Below are 26,939 nucleotides of genomic sequence, written 5' to 3'. Positions count from 1 at the left end.
TATTATACACTGGGTGATGTCATAGAGATAGGGGGATTATAATGCTATTATACACTGGGTGATATCATAGAGGGATTATAATGTTATTATACACTGGGTGATATCATAGAGATAGGGGGATTATAATGTTATTATACACTGGGTGATATCATAGAGATAGGGGGATTATAATGTTATTATACACTGGGTGATATCATAGAGATAGGGGGATTATAATGTTATTATACACTGGGTGATATCATAGAGGGATTATAATGTTATTATACACTGGGTAATATCATAGAGAGAGGGATTATAATGTTATTATACACTGGGTAATATCATAGAGAGAGAGAGGGATTATAATGTTATTATGCACTGGGTGATATCATAGAGAGAGAGAGAGGGATTATAATGTTATTATACACTGGGTAATATCATAGAGAGAGAGAGAGGGATTATAATGTTATTATACACTGGGTGATATCATAGAGATAGGGGGATTATAATGTTATTATACACTGGGTGATATCATAGAGATAGGGGGGTTATAATGTTATTACACACTGGGTAATATCATAGAGACAGAGAGAGGGATTATAATGTTATTATACACTGGGTAATATCATAGAGATAGGGGGATTAAAATGTTATTATACACTGGGTGATATCATAGAGATAGGGGGATTATAATGTTATTATACACTGGGTGATATCATAGAGATAGATAGGGGGATTATAATGTTATTATACACTGGGTGATATCATAGAGATAGGGGGATTATAATGTTATTATACACTGAGTGATGTCATAGAGATAGGGGGATTATAATGTTATTATACACTGGGTGATGTCATAGAGATAGGGGGATTATAATGCTATTATACACTGGGTGATATCATAGAGGGATTATAATGTTATTATACACTGGGTGATATCATAGAGATAGGGGGATTATAATGTTATTATACACTGGGTGATATCATAGAGATAGGGGGATTATAATGTTATTATACACTGGGTGATATCATAGAGATAGGGGGATTATAATGTTATTATACACTGGGTGATATCATAGAGGGATTATAATGTTATTATACACTGGGTAATATCATAGAGAGAGGGATTATAATGTTATTATACACTGGGTAATATCATAGAGAGAGAGAGGGATTATAATGTTATTATGCACTGGGTGATATCATAGAGAGAGAGAGAGGGATTATAATGTTATTATACACTGGGTAATATCATAGAGAGAGAGAGAGGGATTATAATGTTATTATACACTGGGTAATATCATAGAGACAGAGAGAGGGATTATAATGTTATTATACACTGGGTGATATCATGGAGAGAGAGAGAGAGAGAGAGGGATTATAATGTTATTATACACTGGGTGATATCATAGCGATAGATAGAGGTATTATAATGTTATTATACACTGGGTAATATCATAGAGAGAGAGAGAGAGGGATTATAATGTTATTATACACTGGGTAATATCATAGAGAGAGAGAGAGAGGGATTATAATGTTATTATGCACTGGGTGATATCATAGAGATAGAGAGAGGGATTATAATGTTATTATACACTGGGTAATATCATAGAGATAGGGGGATTATAATGTTATTACACACTGGGTAATATCATAGAGACAGAGAGAGGGATTATAATGTTATTATACACTGGGTAATATCATAGAGATAGGGGGATTATAATGTTATTACACACTGGGTAATATCATAGAGACAGAGAGAGGGATTATAATGTTATTATACACTGGGTAATATCATAGAGATAGGGGGATTAAAATGTTATTATACACTGGGTGATATCATAGAGATAGGGGGATTATAATGTTATTATACACTGGGTGATATCATAGAGATAGATAGGGGGATTATAATGTTATTATACACTGGGTGATATCATAGAGATAGGGGGATTATAATGCTATTATACACTGGGTGATATCATAGAGGGATTATAATGTTATTATACACTGGGTGATATCATAGAGATAGATAGGGGGATTATAATGTTATTATACACTGGGTGATATCATAGAGATAGGGGGATTATAATGTTATTATACACTGGGTGATATCATAGAGGGATTATAATGTTATTATACACTGGGTAATATCATAGAGATAGTGGGATGATGATGTTATTATACACTGGGTGATGTCATAGAGATAGGGGGATTATAATGCTATTATACACTGGGTGATATAGAGGGATTATAATGTTATTATACACTGGGTAATATCATAGAGATAGTGGGATGATGATGTTATTATACACTGGGTGATATCATAGAGAGAGAGAGAGGGATTATAATGTTATTATGCACTGGGTGAAATCATAGAGAGAGAGAGAGAGGGATTATAATGTTATTATACACTGGGTAATATCATAGAGATAGAGGGATCATGATGTTATTATACACTGGGTGATATCATAGAGAGAGAGAGAGGGATTATAATGTTATTATGCACTGGGTGAAATCATAGAGAGAGAGAGAGAGGGATTATAATGTTATTATACACTGGGTAATATCATAGAGATAGAGGGATCATGATGTTATTATACACTGGGTGATATCATAGAGATAGAGGGATCATGATGTTATTATACACTGGGTGATATAGAGGGATTATAATGTTATTATACACTGGGTGATATCATAGAGGTAGGGGGGTGATGATAATGGAAGCCAAAGGAGCTGGTGAGTTTACCAAGCGAGGCAGTGTAGACTGAGAACAATACGGGACCAAGGACAGAACCTTGGGGGACGCCAACAGAGAGGGGTTGGGGAGAAGAGGCAGAGCCAGAGAAAGAAACACTGAAAGAGCGCTGGGAGAGGTAGGAGGAGCACCAGGAGAGAGCAATATCTTGTAGACCGAGATCACAGAGAATGAGAAGAAGCTGTTTGATGATCAACAGTGTCAAAGGCAGCAGAAAGATCAAGGAGGATTAGGACAGAGTAATGGCCACCAGATTTAGCAGCGATTTATGTTGTAGTTGGCTTTGTTTAGGCTAGAATTCTGCTCATTAATAAAATGGCAGGTGAAGATCTCACATACATGCATGCCACATCATACATTGTTCACATTTCGGCGCTTGTTTCCCTACCTGTGCTGTTAATCTTGCTGTGTTCCACTCTTTGTTGTTTCCACAGGGCTTTGCACACAGACGGTGCTACCACTGCAGGCAGGTCTATGGTAAAAACACCCATTGCCCTCAATACACAGAACCTCAGTCAGCTGAATACCCTCACACAGACAGATCACATCCTGTGTGACACCATAAAGGGTATGTGCTTGTAGCCACTGAGCTCCTGCTATGATCCATGGTCCTTGGGAGGTCAGTCTGATGTCACCATGACATAATCTCTCCACTAGCACCTTGCCTGTGGTTGGATGTTCTGTATTGTGATGTCTGCACTGAATAGGGAAACAGATTTTTTTTTGATGTGGACACAGCTTAGTGAATAAAAGCTTGTCAAAAGGATCTATGAGTGTACTGTATCGCTTATGTTATGTATGTTGACAATGGAATCTCTCTCTCAAGTTCTGAATCAAAATGAAATCTATTGTAAAGGCCGTATGCAGTGCTTACATACAGCTCATCTGTCAGTCTTGGGCACGATAAACAAACAATCTCCCGAGAGAGTGTTGTTCCAGAATTCTGTTAGTCCATTAAAAATGAGTTAGTCCATTAACAGGATACGAAGATTATATAGTATTTTAAATATAGTGAACATTGGGGCTAAGGATAAATAGGTTTGACTTTGCTTTTTGGAATATGATCACGTGGATAATGGATACAGTATGTATAACCACTGCATACACTTTAGTACGGTGATGGCAAACCTTTTTGAGACCGAGTGCCAAAACTGCAACTCAAAACCAACTTAATTATGTGAAAGTGCCAACATTGCAATTGAACCTGAAAACCCAAAGATCAGGCTGTGTGTGTGATATGTGTGGTGGGTGTTTATTTTAGCAAAAAGTGCAGCTTTCAATAGACATTTTTATAAATTAACCTTCTTTCAACCCCCTGCTGTCAATCAGAAAACCAGTCCTGTTACTTCCTGTTTTTTGTTAGCTCAGTGAATTTAAACTCTAGAGGCAGCAATTGCTGAGAGCACCTGCTTTGCACAGACTTCTCATTGAGCTGCATTGGGAAGTCTGTGATTGGACAGCCACAGAAAGTCTGGGCGGGGTTAGACGGCGAGGGGTAGCTTGCAACGGCTGCATAGACAAGATCTGCAAGTGTTGCAAGCTGTATTTAGATATACTCCCAATAAAAAAAAAAACATAATTAAATGCATGCATGTTTTCATTAGGAGAGTTGTCTAGCAAACAGTGATTTTTTTTTTTTTGATTTTTTTTAAATTTGGGCAGTGAAATGCCTCTTTAAATAGCTGGTGGGTCAGTGGGGTTAATAATCCCTGGTAAACCTCAATGTACCTGCAATGCAGCGAATATTTGGCTTGCATGACTTTTGCGGCATGCATGCCATGAGTTTGCCATCGCTGCTCTAGTAACTAATACATAGCTCATTCTGACTTTAACGTTCTCTTCTAATTATTCTAGGTTATTGCATAAGACAAATTCCAAGATTAATCACATATTTGGCAACAACTGCTAATTTACAAGGGTTCTGACCAATTTTGTTGACCATGAACAAGGACAGAAATCAGATAACAGAGAAGGTATTGAATCTTACCCTGGAGATCATCTACCTGCTGACTGGAGAGGTGAGGGATTCTGGGAATTTCGTAATTACATCACTATTATTGCATTAACAGATCAGTTAGATGGCAAGAATGAATGTGAAATTGTGTAAATGTGAAGAAGATTGGATCATCATGCAAAATAGAATCTTAAAGGAACACCATAGTCACCTAAATTACTTTAGCTAAATAAAGCAGTTTTAGTGTACAGATCATTCCCCTGCAATTTCACTGCTCAATTCACTGTCATTTAGGAGTTAAATAACTTTGTTTCTGTTTATGCAGCCCTAGCCACACCTCCCCTGGCTATGATTGACAGAGCCTGCATGAAAAAAAAAACTGGTTTCACTTTCAAACAGATGTAATTTACCTTAAATAATTGTATCTCAATCTCTAAATTGAACGTTAATCACATACAGGAGGCTCTTGCAGGGTCTAGCAAGCTATTAACATAGCAGGGGATAAGAAAATCTTAATTAAACAGAACTTGCAATAAAGAAAGCCTAAATAGGGCTCTATTTACAGGAAGAGTTTATGGAAGGCTGTGCAAGTCACATGCAGGGAGGTGTGACTAGGGTTCATAAACAAAGGGATTTAACTCCTAAATGGCAGAGGATTGAGCAGTGAGGCTGCAGGGGCATGTTCTATACACCAAAACTGCTTCATTAAGCTAAAGTTGTTCAGGAGACTATAGTGTCCCTTTAATATTTTGTATCTCTTCTTCGTGTATCATGTTTTTAGTAAAAAAAAGAAAAGAAAAAAAAGAAAATGCATACCCACTTCTCTTTAAACTTATCATTTATTTGTAAAAAATAATTAAATAAAAGACTAAGAATCATGCACAGTATTTGTAAGCCTGTTTATAATGATGTAGAAATGGATGGTGCCCCTTTTCAGGGACATTATAGGCACCAGAACATCTTTAGCTTAATGAAGCAGTTTTGATGTATAGATCATGCCACTGCAGTGTCACTGCTCAATTCTCTGCCATTACTTAATTTTTACAAACCTAGTCACACACCTCTGCATGTGACTTGCATAACTTTCCGAAACACTTCCTGCATAGAGAGCTCTAATGTTTAAACTTTCTTTATTGCACATTCTGTCTAATGTCTTCTCTCCTACTCTGTTAATAGTCTTCTATACCATGTAGAAGCCTCCTGTGTGTGATTTTAATTCAATTTACAGAGTAGGAAACTTCTAAAGTAAGTTAATATTTGATTTAAAATGAAAACATTTTATCATGCTGGATGTGTCAGTCATAGTCAGGGGATGTGTGGCTAAGGTTGCATAAACAGAAACAAACTGGTTTAACTCCTAAATGGCTAAGAATTAAAGGAACACTATAGTCACCTAAATTACTTTAGCTAAATAAAGCCGTTTTAGTGTATAGATCATTCCCCTGCAATTTCACTGCTCAATTCACTGTCATTTAGGAGTTAAATCACTTTGTTTCTGTTTATGCAGCCCTAGCCACACCTCCCCGGCTATGATTGACAGAGCCTGCATGAACAAATAACTGGTTTCACTTTCAAACAGATGTAATTTACCTTAAATAATTGTATCTCAATCTCTAAATTGAACTTTAATCACATACAGGAGGCTCTTGCAGGGTCTAGCAAGCTATTAACATAGCAGGGGATAAGACAATCTTAATTAAACAGAACTTGCAATAAAGAAAGCCTAAATAGGGCTCTCTTTACAGGAAGTGTTTATGGAAGGCTGTGCAAGTCACATGCAGGGAGGTGTGACTAGGGTTCATAAACAAAGGGATTTAACGCCTAAATGGCAGAGGATTGAGCAGTGAGGCTGCAGGGGCATGTTCTATACACCAAAACTGCTTCATTAAGCTAAAGTTGTTCAGGTGACTATAGTGTCCCTTTAAGCAGTGAGACTGACTGCAGGGGCATGATCTATAAGCTAAAACGTCTTCATTAAGTTAAAGTTGTTTTGGTGAATATGGTATCACTTTAAGACTGTAATGGCAAAACATGTACTTTTATTGAAGGGAAGTGCATGCATGTACTTTGTCCAAAAGGAAGAAACATGTACTGACCATCAAGAGAAAAAAAAAATATCTAAACGGGGGCGCCAGAAAAAAAAAAATATATAAACTTACATTTTATAATCTTTAATAAAAATCTATTTAAAAAAAAAAAGGATGGTTTACATGATAGGGGTACTTATAATTTACAAAGTACAAGGATAAAAACACCTCAATAATGCAAATCAAATATAGAAGGAACATAGAAAAAATATGGCCTATGCAACACAGTGTATCTACATGAACCACAGAGCACCCAAACGTGCAATGATGCTGGAGATATGACCAAAGGGGCTGAAAGTCCACAGTCCAATAGGGCACAACACAAGCACAATTGTACCTGATCTAGGGGCCCTGCGATAGTAGGTGCAGTCCTGCTGCCAAGAGAAGTTCTTAGTGGTGTTAACTGGGAATATTAATTGAATTATATGAACCCCGTTGGTAATATCGCCAGCATCCGTGTGCTTTTGGGTGATCTATGATTTCTGTAAATCCATTGTGTTCCCTGTGCCAGGCTTTTCCTATGTTCCTCCTGTACTTGATTTGCACCACTGACATGCTTTTATTTTGATGTAAATGATAATTGCCTGTATCACGTAAACCATCTTTTTTTTTTTTTTAATAGCTTTTAATAAAGAATATAAATTTACTTTGATATATTTTTATATTTTTTCTGACATCCCCTGTTTATATATATATTTTATTATTTTGATCAATTAGCCGCTTTTTGTAGAGGGTTGCTGCCTTTATTTTATTGCTTATTGAAATAACCCACAGATTGTTGTATTGCTCTACATCACGTCAATGATAGTTGTGATCTTGATGCAGCTGTCAAAGTTATCGTGTTGTTTCTTTCTTGTTATATGGCTCCTCATCTCATTAAAAACATATAAGATATTACATTATTGATGTAGTTACAACCTGATCATCGGGTACTTTTAATGGTAAACTGACCTCAACATTAAAATGTTGGAACTCCCAGTAACACACAGTAATGAGTATTGATTCACCCGGAATATATAGGATTACATACTTGTGAAAAAGCTTGGAGAGAATGACAAACGCAGCAGCTCTTCTGTGTCAGAAAGTTCCTGCATCCCCAGCACGTTACCTCCACCTCAACCTGTGATCCATGAGAGAAAGAATGACAAGAAGATCCTGGATCTGACCAATCAGATCATCCAGCTGCTGACTGGAGAGGTGAGGCTGCTGGGAATGGGACATCATAGAGTAAAACCAAGGGATGTGTCTGGATGGTGACTGTATCATTGTGTGTGTCAGGTTCCTGTAAGATCTGAGGATGTCGCCATCTGTTTCTCCATGGAGGAGTGGGAGTATCTAGAAGGACACAAGGATGTTTACAAAGACATGATGATGGAGAATCACCAGACCCTCGGCACACTGGGTAAGAGAAGATCTTAGAACGTTATGTTAAATGTATTTTGAAGTTGTCATCATAAACATTTCAACAGTAGACTTCTTTTGAGAGCACATTGGAGATAGATGAGTTAAATGAGATATAAGTGTACTCTATTATTATCACACTCTGTCTGAATAAGGTATGCAGATCACCATGCACTCACCATCCAGTGTTTTGGGTCTTTTTTTCTCAGCCCCCACAAAAGGGGGAGGGAATTCAAAAGGGGATTAAGAGACACACAGGTGAAAATGCATTGGGGTGGAGGGATAAGTGAGTTAACTCTTAAATGGCAGAGCATTGAACAGTGAAATTTCAGAGGCATGATCTATACACCCAAACTGCTTAATTAAGCTAAAGTTGTTTTTGTGACTATAATGTCCCTTTAAATAATTAAAACCACGGAGAACTATACTAAATAAGGAATAAGTCAATATCGCTATTAAATCAGTCTATGCAAATAATACACCAAAGCTTTAATTAGTCAAAACGGGTCACAGTACAATTCAACACAAAAATAAAATAGCTTAACTTAAAACAGAGGAGCATCAACGCCCCCCCCCCCCCCCCCCCCCACGTCTCCAAATGTAGTATTTCAGAAAGATTCTCGCTCCTTTTGGCTGTGTTGTAATTTCACTAAAATTCTAACCCAGTCTCCGCAAGACTTTCTTAGACTCAGGGCAGAATTTAAGTGTCAGTCCCAGACACCAATCTGCGATGTCACTGTCTGGGGTTTTTGCAAATTCGACACAGTCTCCAGACGGTGACAGTGCCACTTTAACCACTACAGTGGAATGCAGTGAATATGGTGCTTGGGATATCATTTTAATTACGCACAAATAAAATATTTAAAAAAATCCTTTGTAACTGAATTGTATTTCTTAACACTAGGTGGAGCCAGGCCAAGTCATACACCTGAAGGTTTTCATACTCCGATTCCTTCAGAAGAACTTGGAGCAAAGGGAATAAGGAACAGAGATGATAGGGGAGAAAAATGCTTGAGAATGAATAAGCCATGGAAGAGACAGCGCCGATCAGTGAGAAAAGTGGGACAAAAATCAACGTCGTGTGAAGAGGAAAATATCACAGTAATCAACATTTCAACACCTACAGAACATACACAGACAGAATATAGCTTTACTCATCCTAAGGAGGAATCTGCTTTATGTGAAGAGGAAAATCTCGCAGACACCGACTGTTATACAGCCACAGAACCTACACAAACAGAAGGCGCATCTACTTCCATTAAAAAGGAACCAATCTCACATGAAGAAGAGAAATTCAGTGGCAGTGACATTCACACACCCACAAATCATTTACAGACAGAATATACATCTATTCATGTTAAGGAAGAACTGGTGTCATGCGAAGGAAATCTCACAGACACAGACGCTCAAACACCACAAGAACTTACACAGACAGGATATACATCTACTTGTATTAAGGAGGATTCAGCCTTATGGGAACAGAATATCACGGGTACTGAGATCTATACACCCGCAGAACACACGCAGACAGACTATATACCTACTCATATTAAGGAGGAATCGCCCTTATGGGAAGAAGCCTGTGTCACTGACATTTATGCACCAACAAATCATACACAGACGCAATTTGCGTCTGCTTATATAAAGATGGAATCTGTCTCGTGGGAAGACCATTTCAAAGATGTTGACATTTACAGGCAGACGGAATATACACCAACTCATGTTAAGCTGGAATCAGACGCTTGGGAAGAAATACATGTTACAGGCACTGATTTATCTACAACCACTGAACATGCAAAAAGAATAGATCCACGTATTTATGGGGAACACAGTTTAGGAATAACCAGTACAGAGAGTGAAGTCAAGAAAGTGTTTAAGTGCAGTGAGTGTGGTAAAAAGTTTGATAACAAATATGCTTATATGTCTCACCAACAAAAACACACGATCGAGAGGATGCACAACTGTCTTAACTGTCACAAGTATTTTGCTATTTATTCAGATGATGTTGAACAACAGGCCTTTAACAGTGAAAACAAGATGACTTGTTCTGTATGTCAGAAACATTTCTCTCGTAAATCCAACCTTTTTAGACATTACAGGACTCATTTGGGAAAAGATATAGTCTCGTGTTCTGATTGTAAAAAGAAGTATACCAGCAGGTACAACCATGCCACCCATCGAAAGATTTCCAAAGCGGTGACGATCTTCTCTTGTCCACAGTGTGGAAGGTGCTTTACCAATCGCTCATATTTTTCAGCTCACCTCAGGATACACAGTGGAGAAAAACCCTTCACATGTTCTGAATGTGGGAAGTGTTTTAGCAAAAAGGCAAATCTTGTTAGGCATCAGATGATTCATACAGGGGAGACAAAGGTCTCATGTGCTGAATGTGGAAAATGTTTTCCAGATAAACAAAGGCTTGTTGCACATCAAACCATTCACACAGGACAGAAACCGTTTTCATGTTCTGAATGTGGAAAGCGCTTTAGCAGTAGCTCATATCTCGCTATCCATCAAAGGATTCACACCGGAGAAAAACCATTTGCGTGTTCTGAATGTGAGAAAAGGTTTACCCATAAATCTGTTCTTGTTATACATCAAAGAATTCACACAGGAGAGAAACCATTTGCATGTTCTGAATGTGGCAAGTGTTTTACCGATCAATCAAGCTTATTTACTCATCGTAGGGTTCACACAGGAGAGAAGCCATTCTCGTGTACAAAATGTGGGAAATATTTTACTGTTAAGTCAAGTCTTGTTAAACATTACATGATTCACACTGGTTATAAACCATTTCCATGCTCTGAATGCGGGAAACGGTTTAGTTCAAATGCATATCTTGTCAGACATCAGAGGATTCACAAAGACATGAAGCCATTATAGAATAGAGTCATGTTCATTATCTGTGTATTTGTAAAGATAAACCAGTTGCTTTACTCCATGTTTTGAAATATCTTTTCTGATAAATGTCTGCCTGCTCCCAGGTGGATGACAGATGTTAACCGTAAACAGTTTTCCTTCTCTGCCAAACTTGGATTATTCAACTATTTGTGAATGAATGCCCATCTTTCATAATATTTGTTTTAATTAGCTGGTTTAAAACCAACAGTTTTAGATCTTGAAATAGAGTAAAGTTTGGATGCCTGGCCACTACGTCTCTTGGCTTAGAGGGACACTATAGTCACCAAATTACCTTTTCTGTATATATCATGCCTTTGCAGTTTCACTGCTCAATTCTCTGCCAGTTAGGAGTTAAATTACTATTGTTTCTGTCTATGCAGCCCTAGCCACACCTCCCCTGGCTGTGACTGACACAGCCTGCATTAAAATAAAATGGTTTAATTTTCAATCAGATGTAACTTACTTACCGTATATACTCGAGTATAAGCCGAGTTTTTCAGCACATTTTTTTTGTGCTGAAAAACCCCAACTCGGCTTATACTTGAGTCAATTGTCTGTATTATGGCAATTTACATTGCCATAATACAGACAAGGGGCTGTGGGGGCTGCAGAGCGTTTACTTACTTCTCCTGCAGCTCCTGTCAGCTCCCTCCTCCTCCGCGCCAGTCCGGTCAGCACCTCTGTCAGCTCCCAGTGTAAGTCTCGCGAGAGCCGTGGGGTCATAGTGCGGCCGCGAGACTTACAGTGGGACTTGCAGAGGGAGCTGACCGGACCGGCGCGGAGGAGGAGGGAGCTGACAGGAGCTGCAGGGGAGGTAAGTGCTTCCTGCCAGCCCCCCTCCTACACAGTGCCAATCCACTGGACCACCAGGGAGTGAGAGCCCCCCTCCCTGCCATGTAACAAGCAGGAAGGGGGGACAAAAAAAATTAAATAAAATAAAAAATAATAATTTAAATAAAATAATAATAAAAAAAATTATTAAAATAATTTTAAAAAATGTAATAATAAAATTGCCCACCCCCACCAAGGCTCTGCAACACACACACACGCTACACACACACACTGCATTCATACACACACACTGCATTCATACACACACACACTGCATTCATTATATACAGACACTGAATAAATATTCAATTAATATAATTTTTTTAGGATCTAATTTTATTTAGAAATTTACCAGTAGCTGCTGCATTTCCCACTCGAGTCAATAAGTTTTCCCAGTTTTTTGGGGTAAGATTAGGGGCCTCGGCTTATATTCGGGTCGGCTTATACTAGAGTATATACGGTACATTAAAAGTTTTTATCTCCTGCTCTGCAAATTAAACTTTAATTGCATACAGGAGGCTCTTGCAGGGTCTAGCAAGCTACCAAATGAGCAAGAGATAAGAAACTGTAAATTAAACAAAATTTGCAATAAAGGAAGTATAAACATTAGATGACTCTTCACAGGAAGTGTTTGGAAAGCATGCAGGGAGATGTGACTAGGGCCGTGTAAACAAAGTGAATTAACTTCTTAATGGCAGGTACCGTATATACTCGAGTATAAGCCGAGTTTTTCAGCACATTTTTTGTGCTGAAAAACCCCAACTCGGCTTATACTCGAGTCAGTGTCTGTATTATGGCAATTTGCATTGCCATAATACAGACTGGGGCTGTGGGTGCTGCAGAGAGTTTACTTACCTCTCCTGCAGCTCCTGTCAGCTCTCTTCTCCTCCGCGCCGTTCGTTCAGCACCTCGGTCAGCTCCCAGTGTAAGTCTCGCGAGAGCCGCGACTCTCGCGAGACTTACAGTGTGAGCTGACAGAAGAGCTGAATGGACGGCGCGGAGGAGAAGAGAGCTGACAGGAGCTGCAGGAAAGGTAAGTAAACTCTCTGCAGCCCCCACAGCCCCCCCCACTGAACTGCCAATGCCACTGGACCACCAGGGAAGGAGAGCCCCCCTCCCTGCCATGTATCAAGCAGGGAGGGGGGACGAAAAAAAAAAATCTAAATAATAAAATATTAATAAGTACAAAAATAATAATATTACAAATAAAATAATAAAAAATAACAATAAAAAAAATATTAAAATAATAAAAAAAATTATAATAATTAAATAAAATAAAATAATAAAAAATAAATATATTAAAATAATTATAATAAAATTGCCCACCCCCCACCAAGGCTCTGCAACACACACAAACACACACACACACACACACACTGCACACATACACACACACACACACTGCATTCATACACATACACACGCTGCACTCATACACACACGCTGCACTCATACACACACACTGTAAATAAATATTCAATTAATATAATTTTTTTAGGATCTAATTTTATTTAGAAATTTACCAGTAGCTGCTGCATTTCCCACCCTAGTCTTATACTCGAGTCAATAAGTTTTCCCAGTTTTTTGGGGTAAAATTAGGGGCCTCGGCTTATATTCGGGTCGGCTTATACTCGAGTATATACGGTAATTGAGCAGTGAGGCTACAGGGGCATGATCTCTACACCAAAACCGCTTCATTAATCTAAAGTTGTTTTGGTGACTATAGTGTCCCTTTAGTTTAACAAATATGTTCTCCACGTAAAATTGTTTATTACATTATGTATCCCAATGTTTTACTCTGTGTTTTCATTGACTTCTAATTGATTAGATTGATACATCTCTAGGTATGGGTTGCAAATAGTTACTTAAAGGGGCATTCTGAGCACCAATACAATGTTAATGTAGTTGATCAGTTTTCACCTCATGAATATACTGAATTTATTTGCATGTTCAAATCTTTATATATTTTTTAAGAATTGTTTTTTGAACGCCGTACCAGAAGCCCTTCTCCTTGGCCATGCCCCCCTCTTGCCTGTAACCAGCTCAGCCCTTAACAGCACTGAGTAAGCCGCTTATAATTCACATCTGGCTACAAACAGTCAGAGAGACTACAGACACATGGGTAGTGAAATCCGTACTGCATATTTCCCTGGGTATCCGCTACTTTTAATGCAGTTTACTTTGTATATCCGATCACTCTGTGCTTTCATTGGCAGTCAGTGTGCATACATAAATAAGGAAACATTTTTCTAGTGTGAAAGGGGCGTGGCTAAGGAGGCGGATTTATGGAACAGAATTCTGCAAAACCTTTATTTATTTCTTTTGTGCAAAAATGATAAAGATTTGTGCATGCGAAGAGACCGCATATTAATGATGCCAAAACCTATACAATTCATTGATGTTGTATTGGTGCCTGGAGTTTCCATTTAAAGTATAAGGAATTTAATTTGCTAGCACTATATTTAACCCTATAACTTTCCAAGACACCATAAAACCTGTACATGGGGGGTACTGTTTTACTCGGGAGACTTCGCTGAACACAAATATTAGTGTTTCAAAACAGTAAAATGTATTACAACGATGATATCGCCAGTAAAAGTGAAGTTCTTTGCATTTTTCACGCACAAACAGCACTTACACGGACGATATTATTGCTGCAATACTTTTTACTGTTTTGAAACACTAATATTTGTGTTCAGCGAAGTCTCCCGAGTACAACAGTACCCCTCATGTACAGGTTTTATGGTGTTTTCAAAAATTACAGAGTCAAATATCAGACTTGTGTTTCATTTTTTTCACATTAAAATTCGCCAGATTGGTTACGTTGCCTTTGAGACCCTATGGTCAGGGCCGGCCTTAGGGGTGTGCGAGCTGTGCGGCCGCACAGGGCGCCATGGTGCAGGGGGCGCCCTGCGGCCACATAGCTCACACGGCATGTCTGTTAGCCGCAATGCTAACAAGACATTTGCCTTGGGCGGCATTTTCCAGGGGGCGGCAAAAAAAGCCGCCCCCAAATGCCCAAGGCAAATGTCTTGTTAGCCTTGCGGCTAACAGACATGCCTGGCTGCTGGGCGGTCGGGCGGCGCTGGCGGGCGGCTGGCGAGGGAGCACTTCCTCTGAGCTGTATGCTCAGCTCCCTCGCGCGCCGCAGAGTGAGGCTGGGAGCCGGAATATGACGTCATATTCCGGCTCCCAGCCTCACTCTGCGGCGCGCGAGGGAGCTGAGCATACAGCTCAGAGGAAGTGCTCCCTCGCCAGCCGCCAGCGCCGCCCGACCGCCCAGCAGCCACTGGACCACCAGGGAGGAAGAACCCCCCCCCCCCAGCATTCCCAAAGGTAAGGAGGCTGGGGGGGGGTCTAAATAAATGTTAAAAAATGTGTTAATGTGGGTGAGTGTGTGTGTCTGTTAGTGTATGTTAGTGTGTGTCTGTTAGTGTATGTTAGTGTGTGTCTGTTAGTGTGTGTGTGTGTGTGTATGTTAGTGTGTGTGTGTATGTTAGTGTGTGTGTGTATGTTAGTGTGTGTGTGTATGTTAGTGTGTGTATGTTAGTGTGTGTCTGTTAGTGTGTATGTTAGTGTGTGTCTGTGTCTGTTAGTGTGTGTCTGTGTCTGTTAGTGAGTGTGTGTGTGGCTGTCTGGCTGTGTGTGTGTGTGTGTGTGAGACTGTCTGCGCGTGTGTGTGTGACTGTCTGCGCGTGTGTGTGTGTGACTGTCTGCGCGTGTGTGTGTGTGACTGTCTGCGCGTGTGTGTGTGTGACTGTCTGCGCGTGTGTGTGTGTGACTGTCTGCGTGTGTGTGTGACAGGGTGTGTGGGAAGGGGTAAGGAGTGGGGGAGGGGGGGACGGGAAGGGGGGGCGCTGTGAAGATTTTTTGCACAGGGCGCCCAAATGCCTAAGGCCGGCCCTGCCTATGGTAGCCCAAGAATGAAAATTACCCCTATGATGGCATACTATTTGCAATAGTAGACAACCCAAGGTATTGCAAATGGGGTATGTCCAGTCTTTTTTACTAGCCACTTAGTCACAAACACTGGCCAAAATTGGCGTTTTTTGCATTTTTCACACACAAATACTAACGCTAACTTTGGCCAGTGTTTGTGACCAAATGGCTACTAAAAAGTCTGGACATACCCCATTTGCAATACCTTGGGTCGTCTACTATTGCAAATGGTATGCCATTATGGGTGTAAATTTATTTCCTGGGCTACTATACAGTCTCAAAGGCAACGTAACCAATCTGGCGAATTTCAATTTCAAATGTAACACGCTATATTTGACACTGTAACTTCCCAAAACACCATAAAACCTGTACATAGGGGATACTGTTTTACACGTGAGACTTTGCTGAATACAAATATGTGTATTTTATTGCAGTAAAAGCAAACAGTATTAGGACATTGACAGTTAAAATGTCATGTAGAACTAAAAAAATAAAACAAATCTTATTTTCTCCCATTTTGTTCATATTAAATTATGTTTCATAGCTAATTATTTGATATGAAATGAAAGCCCTGTTTCCCCTGAATAAAATGATATATAATAAGGGGGGTTGCATTTAATATGAAATAGGTGAATTACGGTTGGACAGACATATAGCGCAAATGCCAGGTTTTGTTTACATTTTGTTTCGTTCACAACTTGTACATTTGGCTCAGTCCTTAAGGGGTTAAGATCTGACCGAAACCATTGTTTTCATGCAGGCTGTGTCAGTCACAGACAGGGGAGGTGTGGCTAGGACTGCATAACCAGAAACAAAAGTGATTTAACTCCTAAATTGCAGAAAATTAAGCAGTGAGACTGCAGGGGCTTCATCTATACACCTAAATGACTTCATTAAACTAAAGCTGTTTTTGGTACCTATAGTATCCCTTTAAGAAGAAGATTGTTTTTTTTTTTCCAAGAGAATAAAGGGACAAATCTGAAATATACACATTACAGTTTTTACATCCTTAACTAATTATCACTTTAGTCTACTGAAGTATCCACTATTTAAACATCCACTAAAACATAGTTTAACTGGTCTTAAGTGATTTAAAATGTGCAAGAATAATATCTATAGGGAGCAAGAAAAAAGCAACCTAAAAAAAGATATGCACCCTTCTATATAAAAAAAGAGACTGGATATATTTTAATTTAATAATGTCACAGTGCAATTTAATCACGATCAGTATGGTGGCAGATGGGGTGAGCTGTGGCTGCCTGGGAGGGCGTTTTATATTGTCAAACTGTTCCAAAATAGTTAGCAATAAAAATCTGGGTATAGACTCATAACGCCATAACTATTACAATGAGATTGTTCAGCTTATAGTCGCTCTCCAATATATTTAATTGCAAATTGAGGGAAGGTTTTTGCAACCCTTGACTTCTGTAATTTGGACATTAGGAATTGGAGCAAAAAACTGAAACTTATGGTCACTCATGACTAAGTACCTGGATGGTACGAAACATGTAGAACGTGTTCTTCCAACTATGCCACATTCACTTATTTATTTATTAATTTGACTTTGTTCACTTATTGCATCCTGGAAACCATAAATATATTACAGAACAAGATGAATCTATTGGCATGTTTAATGACCCAACCAGATTGAGCAGACCATCTGGGTTTGTTGCAGTAGTCCATATTGCTAGCATCCTGGAGCAAAATAGTGTTTAATACAGAGAAAATCTTTCATTTTCTGTGGTTAACCCTTGAGCCCACACTGTATCTCTACAGTAGTGCAGAACCCCTAAAGATCACACATTGGTTATATAGTTATTAACGTTCCAGTCCACGCAGGTTCTTGTACCTTGACCGGCTACTGGTATTCCTCTTCTATGACTGTCAAAACAAACACTATATCTGTTATGCAATTTAAATGTATGAATATTGTGTTTTTTTTCCTATGTTGTGCATTTTTTTCTTGGACTGTAGATTTATGTCTTGTGTAAACTAGTTTTAAATAAAGATTCCTGATTTCAATTCTTAAGGAGATTTTTATTTGATTTTGAATTCAACCTATGAAATAAGTTAAGGTTTTTCATCACAACCATTTATTTCACATCAAAGCTTAGCAGACTGTCCCTCGGTTTAATGTCAAACTATTTAGGAAGTAACTCGCTAACCCATCCGTAGCACACTTGATCAGTAGCAGCCACCTGGGAATTGGCACTAATAATGCAAAGTGTTTTTTTTCCACATTATTAAGGTGGCTGAGAGGGCAGCCTCTGGGTGCCGAGAAGAGTCCCAGTTATTGTTAAAACATGTCTTTAATGGTTTGACATTAAATGTGAATAGCACAAGCGTATTCTATGCAGCATAACAAGAACAGTGCAAGTTAAAATAAAACCATTTTGCCCTAATTTCATACTTCTGTTTCTATTCAATGGAGGTTTCTCATAGCTTCTTCCCAATTTCATATTCCCTGTTTTTTTTGCATCTCACCAAGGTAACCTAAGTATGAATCGGTACCTGGGATTCTCTTCTGTTAGCTGGGAATACAGTTAAAGGATCACTATAGTGCCAGGAAAACACTAGTTTTCCTGGCTCTATAGGGTCCTTGGGTCCCCCTCACCCTCAGGACCCCCATCCCGCCGGGCTCTAGGGGGAGGAAGGGCTTAAACACTTACTTTTTTCCAGCGCCGGGAAACCGGCGCTGGGGACTCTGCTCCTCCTTCCGACATCATCGGCTGAATGTGCATGCGCGGCACGAGCTGCGCGCGCATTCAGCCAGTCCACAGGAAAGCATTATCAATGCTTTCCTATGGACGCTGGCGTCTTCTCACAGTGAAAATCACAGTGAGAAGCGCGGAAGCTCCTGAGGCCTGATTAACCCATATGTAAACATAGCAGTTTCTCTGAAACTGCTTTGTTTACAGCACGCAGGGTTAACCCTAGATGGACCTGGCACCCAGACCACTTCATTAAGCTGAAGAGGTCTGGGTGCCTATAGTGGTCCTTTTAATGGACCTAGACTCACAGATTAACTAATGGAATGCAGCCCTTTTAAACCTATTTAAATCCAGCACTTCTGTGTGTGGGGAATAACTCGATTAACTAGAGATGATTTGATTAACTTTCAGACAACAAGGCGCTGTGCAACGACCCCAAATCATCGGTTTCCTCAAACACAATAGCGAGATGCTATAAATTGCCGGGCAGTGCTAAGCTCTAAAAGTAAAATGTGCAAAAAGTGCTTAGATCAGAGATACCCAACCCAAGTAATCATCATGTAAAGTTTTAGCTCGGCCGCAGTTAAACTGATCTGACACAGAGTTCCACACATTTGCCAGAGAACACATTTCTGGTGGCTGTCAGATGACGCTCGTCATATTCAAAGTCATAATTATTATTATTATTGCCATTTATATAGCGCCAACAGATTCCGTAGCGCTTTACAATATTATTAGTGGGGGGGATTTAATTATAAATAGGAAAATTACAAGAAAACTTACAGGAATTATATGTTGAAGAGGACCCTGCTCAAACGGGCTCACAGTCTATAGGACATAATAGCCATTATGATGTCACTGAACATGTCTAATCAATTTCATAGAGACAGACTGGATTCAGTGCATCGCCATTACAATCATCAGACTGGTGGCGCATGGCAACCGCTCTGTGCATCCCATGCCATCAATGCCCCTCTATGGGAAGCAGTGGACTAGATGGAAGTCCACAAACATGGCTTCAAGGAGGTTTAAATGGCACCAAATTATAGGAGAGATTTATAGCCATCAAAAAACATTAAACACGAGAGAGAGTGCGCGTGTGCTAATTTATTTACATTTTGAAATGGCTATTCCTTTAATGAAGATACTTGGATGGCTTTGCCTGCACAATGGGTTAATAATCATCTCAATATGACTTTTTAAATGTATTTGTTTTAATAAAAGTTAAAGCCCCCAATGACTGTGTGATACACATTGCAGATAGCCCATGCTTTCCATCAATGAGAAGGGAAGGCTGGGCTAAATACTGAGTGGGGGGCCAATAGCAAGCTGCATTCATTCTAACCGATACATACACACAAGAGACACAATGCAGCTTCCTAGCGGTGTCTCCATAATAGCAGCCATCTGATCCTCCGGAAACATGGCCGCCGCCCTGTATTTGTACTCGGTGTTGGAGACTCTTTATCGGGCACAGTGTCTCTCGCTCTAGTGCTTATAGCCGCTTACTGGGAGGTGAAGACGAGGCTTGAAACGCACACTCCGGGAGCAGTGTGAACCGCTGGCATTTCCGGTTACTCTGAGCTTTGTTATAGTAAATGGAGAGAGACCGTGCTGCAGGTCAGTGCCGGTATTATTCTATTATTTCATTAAATATAAGTAATAATATTAATAATAATCCTCCTGCCAGCAGCTAATATGAAGCCAACACTGCCTGTTCACATATATATATATATATATCTCCTATCTCTGTGCATTCTCTGTCTATATATCTATATAATCTCTATTCTGCTCATATAAATATAATAAAATAATAAATAAAACTCTTACTCAGGGCAGCAATGGTTATAATACAGTGTATAATATACTTAGAATATAAAACATTCCACTGCTCTGCCCTTTAGGAGTTAAATCACTTTGTTGCAGCCTTAGTCACACTTCCCCTCCCCTACGTGGGACCTACACAGTATCTCTACACATTTCCTGAAAAGGGAGATCTAATGTTTAGACTTCCTCTATTGCACAGTCTGTTTAATCTAGAAGTTCTTATCTCCTACTCTGTTAATAGCCCGCAGGAGTCTCCTGTGTCTGATTAAAGTCCGATTAACAGAGCAGGGCTTAAAAACATCTAAAGTAAACACACTGTGTTGTCACAGCTGATTGAAAATGAAGCAATATTTCCATGTTGGGAGGTTGGTGTGGATAGGACTGTGTGAACAGAAACCAAAGTGATTTAAAGGGTTACTGTAACCCTTGCTAAGACATTGATTGTTTTTACTTCTTCCCCCAGTAATACCTGAAAAAGTTAAAACCGACCTGATATCCCGGAACTAATTTCCACGCCTCTGTCTCACATGATTCCTGCCTTGGCATGGCCAATTCACAGGCTACCCATAGAGAAGCCTTCGATTGGACTGCTTTGTTCAGAGTACACGCAGCATACTGAACCAGAGACAGGAGGGAGGTTTAAAAGAAAAACAAAGTGTCAGTTGTGGAGGGAGCTTACAGAGGCAGTGAGGTGAGAGCTCGCTTCCTTTGTAGGCACTAGGCCTGCAATAGTGCACTGAGCACGCTGACGAATCTGCACAGACCTGACATTTGGAAGTCTGCCAAAGTAACGTGTGCCAGGGGTGTATCTAGCCCCTGGCACAAAATTTACTATCTAATTTACTATGTGCAGTGTTGCAAGCAGAAATGCTGCACATACACATACTATCATATCCACTTAAAATCAATTACGTGGTCTTGGTGGTTGGAGTAACAATTTGACTCCTAAATCACAGTGAATTTAGCAGTGCAACTGCAGGGACATGATCTATACACCATAACTGCTTTATGAAGAAAGACTTGTTTTTGCTTCTTAGAGTATCCTTTAAAGGACGTTTCCTGGTAGGAGGCACGGTGCAATCGTTCACACATAGTTTGTGTGGTTGTAGAATAGTGGTAATGTAAAGATTTAGTCTGTTGGGAGATTTCCAAGGAGGAGAGTTCTGAGGCTATAAGTCTTTTGGAGTTTATTCGTAAGATGAAGTGAAGGAAATGAGAAGTGGAGCATCTGAGGATGTCTTCTGGATTTACACAATCCGCCTCCTGAAACAACTTGATAAGTGTTTGTACAAATATCTGAATTTAGTAATTTGCAAAAAGAACTAGTATGTCACATATAGAGAATTTAGCCTTCAATCAGTATGAGTATGATTAGTTTTAGTTGAGAAATATTCTTTAGCCCCTTCTCATGCCAGTGACTTAAGCAAGAGGCTAATTTGCCTGTATGACATTGTGGGTGACACAGAAACAGGGTAAATAGAAAGTGAAGTTTGCTGAATCCTACACTTAATTTGGCAGGTCTACTCTTACCCGAAGAAAGCATCTAAAGTGTTTATTATGGTGTTTCTTTATCAGTTTGGGTAACCAGAGTTAAGATGGCCCATCTCATAAGGCCATCGTAAATGGTATGGAGCTTAGACAGTAAATTAATCTGGTACAGTCATTTTACAGATTTTGGTAGCTATATACCACGATATTTAAGATGGGGATGGTAACCAATTAAATAATAAGAAGCCATGTTGGGGTGAAGATCCGATTAATGTTAAAGAGCTAATAGTAATGAGTGAGTGTCAATGAAAAGTTGTTCCGTACACTGAATATGCCTGACTTGATTTAGGTTTTGATGTAAATACTAATTTTATCTCGCCATTAATTCTTCCCTTATTGCAAATCTTTTTCTATTTCATTTTGCTCCTTCACCTGCAAATCAAGCTATTCTGACTTGCTTGTTTTCCACTAGGATATGGGTTTTCCCTATTTTGATTTGTAGTGAATAACTTCCGTATATACATTTGTGTCCTTTGTACTTTCCTTTTTTAAATAATCTTGTGAATATATGAGCAAACAGAATTTTAATTTACTATTAATTAATACATATCAGTAGTTAAAAATATAGGAAGACCAGTGTTAAAACATTTTCCTCTACATTAGTTTTATTTTACTGTGAGTTAATAATACATTATGTCACTTTACCCGCTGAGGCCAGTCCAAGGATAATCCTTCCAGGAGGACCAGAGCTTGTTTTGGAGCATTTGGCAGACTCCTTAATAATGATCCACAAGAGTCCGATAACTGAGAAGATTTTGGATCTCACCGTGGAGATCATCTACCTGCTGACTGGAGAGGTGAGTGGTTCTGGGAATGTAACAATGACATCACCAAGTTCTACTGAGAAAAATTGATCCTTTAATGGACTACTGCTGGCAATGTGGATGAGATAGGAGAAAATGGACTACTGTTGGCAATGTGGATGAGATAGGAGAAAATGGACTACTGTTGGCAATGTGGATGAGATAGGAGAAAATGGACTACTGTTGGCAATGTGGATGAGATAGGAGAAAATGGACTACTGTTGGCAATGTGGATGAGATAGGAGAAAATGGACTACTGTTGGCAATGTGGATGAGATAGGAGAAAATGGACTACTGCTGGCAATGTGGATGAGATAGGAGAAAATGGTCTGCTGACTTAGAAGAGTGGATGGGCTTGTGATATGTGGAGGAGAATCATGTAAAAATACATCCCTTCATTCACAAACTGACCTTCCACGCAAATACACACTCGTAGTCAAAAATAGTTATGCTATTCAAATACATCCCTTCATTCAAGCATAGAAATACTCTACACAAATATACCCCTGCACACATATACAGACACTACATACATATCCACCTCATTCTGAAACAAGGACATGCTGTGAAAACACATAGAATTAAAAATGAAATGCTGAGTGGCGAGCAATTATTAGGCCAATTAATAGCAATTATTAGGCCTGGATAGTAACAAAACACTCAAAATTATGAGACGCGGAGATGGAATTAAATATAGCGATAATCAATTGAGTTATATGAGAAACACATGTAAAAGTGGGTATGTTTGGGTATATGTTAATTCAGGTTGCAGGATTAGTATGCTTGTAAGCAAGTCTTATGAATTTACTTCTGCCTTCTAAAGCTCAGTTTTACTAAAGCCAAGCTGTTCAGATTTTTTATTATTGGGTCTACATGACATGGTCTCCTACAGTGCTTTCCTAAGTATTTAGGACATGGCTGTATTCACATTCCTTCTCAAAATCAAGGAAGTTTTAATGTACATATTACATTAGAACTAGATCAATGGTGGATAGAAGTGGACACATTATTCTGCTAAATATACAGATATACAATATAATGGGATTTGGTTGTCAATGGATGCTTATTTCTTATTTTAATGTTTCAATATGTAGGGTTATTTTGTTATGAAGGAGTCTGGAGAACGTATCACATGTAGCAGGAGTTCTCATGTATCAGAAAGCCTTTCCAGGGCTCAAAGCCCCAGCACTGTGCCTCCACCTCATTCTCTGATTAATGCGAGAAACAATGACAAGAAGATCCTGGAACTGACCAGTCAGATCATCCAACTGCTAACCGGAGAGGTGAGGATGCTGGGAATGGGACATTATACAGTAAAACCAAGGGATGTGTCTGGATGGTGACTGTATCATTGTGTGTGTCAGGTTCCTATAAGGTGTGAGGATGTCACTGTCTATTTCTCCATGGAGGAGTGGGAGTATCTAGAAGAACACCAGGATCTCTACAAGGATGTGATGAAGAAGAATTATCTGCCACTCAGACCACTGGGTAAGAGGCAGTTTAATCGCTGCCATGCCTTTGAATAAAAAAAACCCCAATCAACACAGTGTTACATATGGGAGCTCTTTACTAAGTGCACACTAATAAGAATTTTAAGAGACACTCTAGACACCCAGACCATTTCATCTAATTGAAGTGGTCTGGTACCGGGTATTAGTCTCCCTGTAAACATTGTAGTTTCAGAGAAACTGCAAAGGCAGCCACTAGAGGTGCTTCCTTGAATCACACTTAGTTTAATTCCATGCACACTTTGCATTAGCACGGTGAAGGCAGTGAAGTGTCCTTTTAAGCAAGATATCATCTTTCTACTATTGCAAGTTAGAAGTGTTTGAAAGTCCAGCTATGCTGTGGGTTCTCATTCAGATGTCATGGGCATGTATTGTGCTAATAGAAACCCATAACGAATGGCTCGCTTGAAGATGCAGGGTGACGGCAAAGCACCAAGGGCCAATTAGGAAACTGGGGGATAACTGTTAATTGCAGTCATTGGAATGCAGATCAGAGGAAGCTCGAAGGCTGATCTATCCCAGTGCTGTCTTAGAAGATTTTATACAGTTTGCATTTACGTACATGTAGCTCCTACAGTATCCTTTGGAACGTTTGTGTTTTGCCACCAGCTGTAAAATCGATTCATTGGTAATTTGGGATAATTTAACTTCTGTATATTGTAGTGCAACATTTGCCTCTTTCTAGGACAATTAAACAATCAACTTTTATTTTCTTGTTTATTTCTTATAAATTAATTAATTGCCTGTTTAACTTAAGTATATAATATCCCTATTTCTTACTAAGGTTATGTAAAAGAAGATAAAAGAGACAACAAAACTGATAAAGGAGCACAATTCTTGAGAATAAATGAGTCAAGAAAGAAGCAGAGAAAGCAGACAAAGGGACAACTGGCCACACAGGAAGGTGGAAATCTCTCAGACACGGACATTGATACACCCACAGAACATACACAGACAGACTATCCATCTACTCATGTTAAGGAGGAATCAGGCACTTGTGAAGAAGGAAATCTCACAGACTCCGAATTTTATACACCCATCGAATGTTCACCTATAGAAAATACATCTGTGTATATAAAGGAGGAACCAGTCTCCTGTGGAGAAGGAGATCTCTCAGGCACTGACATTAATACACCAACAGAACACACACTCACAAAATACCCATCTACTTATATTAAAGAGGAATCAGATTCATGCGAAGAAGAAAATCTCACAGACACTGACATTTATATACCCACAGAACATTCACAGACAGGATACACATCCAATTTTAGGAAACACAAGAAAAGGAATAGCTTTGAGCCAGCGATAGATAAGAACCTACCAATAATCAGTAGTTTTGAATGGGGCACAAATGATACTAGAACATGTATATCTCAACGTGAAAAACACTCCGAACATTTGATGTATAACTGCACTGAGTGTCAGAGTTGTTTCAATAGTAACTCGGACCTTGTTAAACATCAGACAATTCACACAGGGAATAAGTTTAGTTGTTCAGAATGTGGGAAATTCTTCTCTTCTAAGCACAGCCTCATCGTACATTATAGGAGTCACACAGGAGATAAACCATTCCCTTGTCTTGAGTGTGGAAAATGCTTTACTGCTAAATCAATACTTATTAGACATGAGATATGTCACACAGGAGAGAAACCATATCCTTGTTCAGAATGTGGGAAATGTTTTTCTGCTAAAGAAAAACTTCTGAAACATCATATGATTCACACAGGAGAGAAGCCATTCTCATGTTCTGAATGTGGGAAGTGTTTTTATACCAAACCACAACTTGTTGACCATCAGAGGACTCACACAGGAGAAAAACCATTCCCATGTTATGACTGTGGAAGATATTTTACCCTTAAGTCACATCTTCTTTCACATCAGAAAATCCACCAAGGGGAGAAGCCGTTCCAGTGTTCTGCATGTGGGAAATATTTTAGCCGTAAGTCAAATCTTGTTGCGCATCAGAGAACTCACACAGGAGAAAAAAAATTCTCATGTTCAGAATGTGGGAAAGGTTTCACTGCCAAATCAAGCCTTGTTAAACATCAGCGGATTCATACAGGAGAGAGACCATTCTCATGCTCTGTATGTGGGAAACGTTTTACTAGCAAGTCAAGTCTTACTCTCCATCTAAGAACTCACACAGGAGAAAAACCATTTTCATGTGCTACTTGTGGAAAATGTTTCTCTCAAAGCTCAAATCTTTTTTCTCATCAAAGGAATCATCATCCTTCAAACTAAAGTCTATTTCTTTTTAATGTAAATATTTTTTTGTTAAAGAAAATGGAAATAATAAAGTTGTAATAATAAGAGAATAAATACTTGAGGGGAATTCTACACAACAGAAAAGAACTCAAGAAAAGTCTTTATTTATGCACGTGCTCTTCGCTTTAAAAATCAGGGATTTCATATAACTAATTTTAAATCAAACTGAAATTTCTTATATCTGGATCTTAACACCAAACAAAATCACATTTGGACATTACTGTGCTTATCTGAAGGCACGTCAGATTACCAGGTAATGACAATACTAAATATTACTGAGCTGTATTCACAATTCTATATTCTGAATCTGCAGTCCATGGGCAAACACAGCATAATAAAATTATATCTTTTAACTTAGATGTTCCTTCCTTTCTGGTGTTTTTTTTCTAGTAGGCAATTTATTTTGTAATAAAAATATTAATTGGGA

General features: G+C 39.1%; 1 protein-coding gene across 1 annotated transcript; it reads left to right on the top strand.

Annotated features, from left to right (window-relative positions):
• The first annotated feature begins 2,948 nt into the window (after nt 1-2,948).
• LOC134574827 (oocyte zinc finger protein XlCOF7.1-like) lies at nt 2,949-26,939 on the top strand. Its single transcript, XM_063433889.1, has 9 exons — nt 2,949-3,302; nt 4,589-4,752; nt 7,796-7,972; nt 8,054-8,177; nt 9,081-11,049; nt 22,502-22,730; nt 23,831-24,019; nt 24,101-24,224; nt 25,029-26,939. Exons 2-9 carry the CDS (start codon nt 4,675-4,677, stop codon nt 26,486-26,488), a joined length of 4,350 nt encoding a protein of 1,449 aa, XP_063289959.1. The 5' UTR covers nt 2,949-3,302; nt 4,589-4,674; the 3' UTR covers nt 26,489-26,939.

This window comes from Pelobates fuscus, chromosome 10, assembly GCF_036172605.1.
Source record: "Pelobates fuscus isolate aPelFus1 chromosome 10, aPelFus1.pri, whole genome shotgun sequence".
NCBI classification, from domain to species: Eukaryota; Metazoa; Chordata; class Amphibia; order Anura; family Pelobatidae; genus Pelobates; species Pelobates fuscus.
This window is presented reverse-complemented; position numbering and strand designations above follow the sequence as displayed.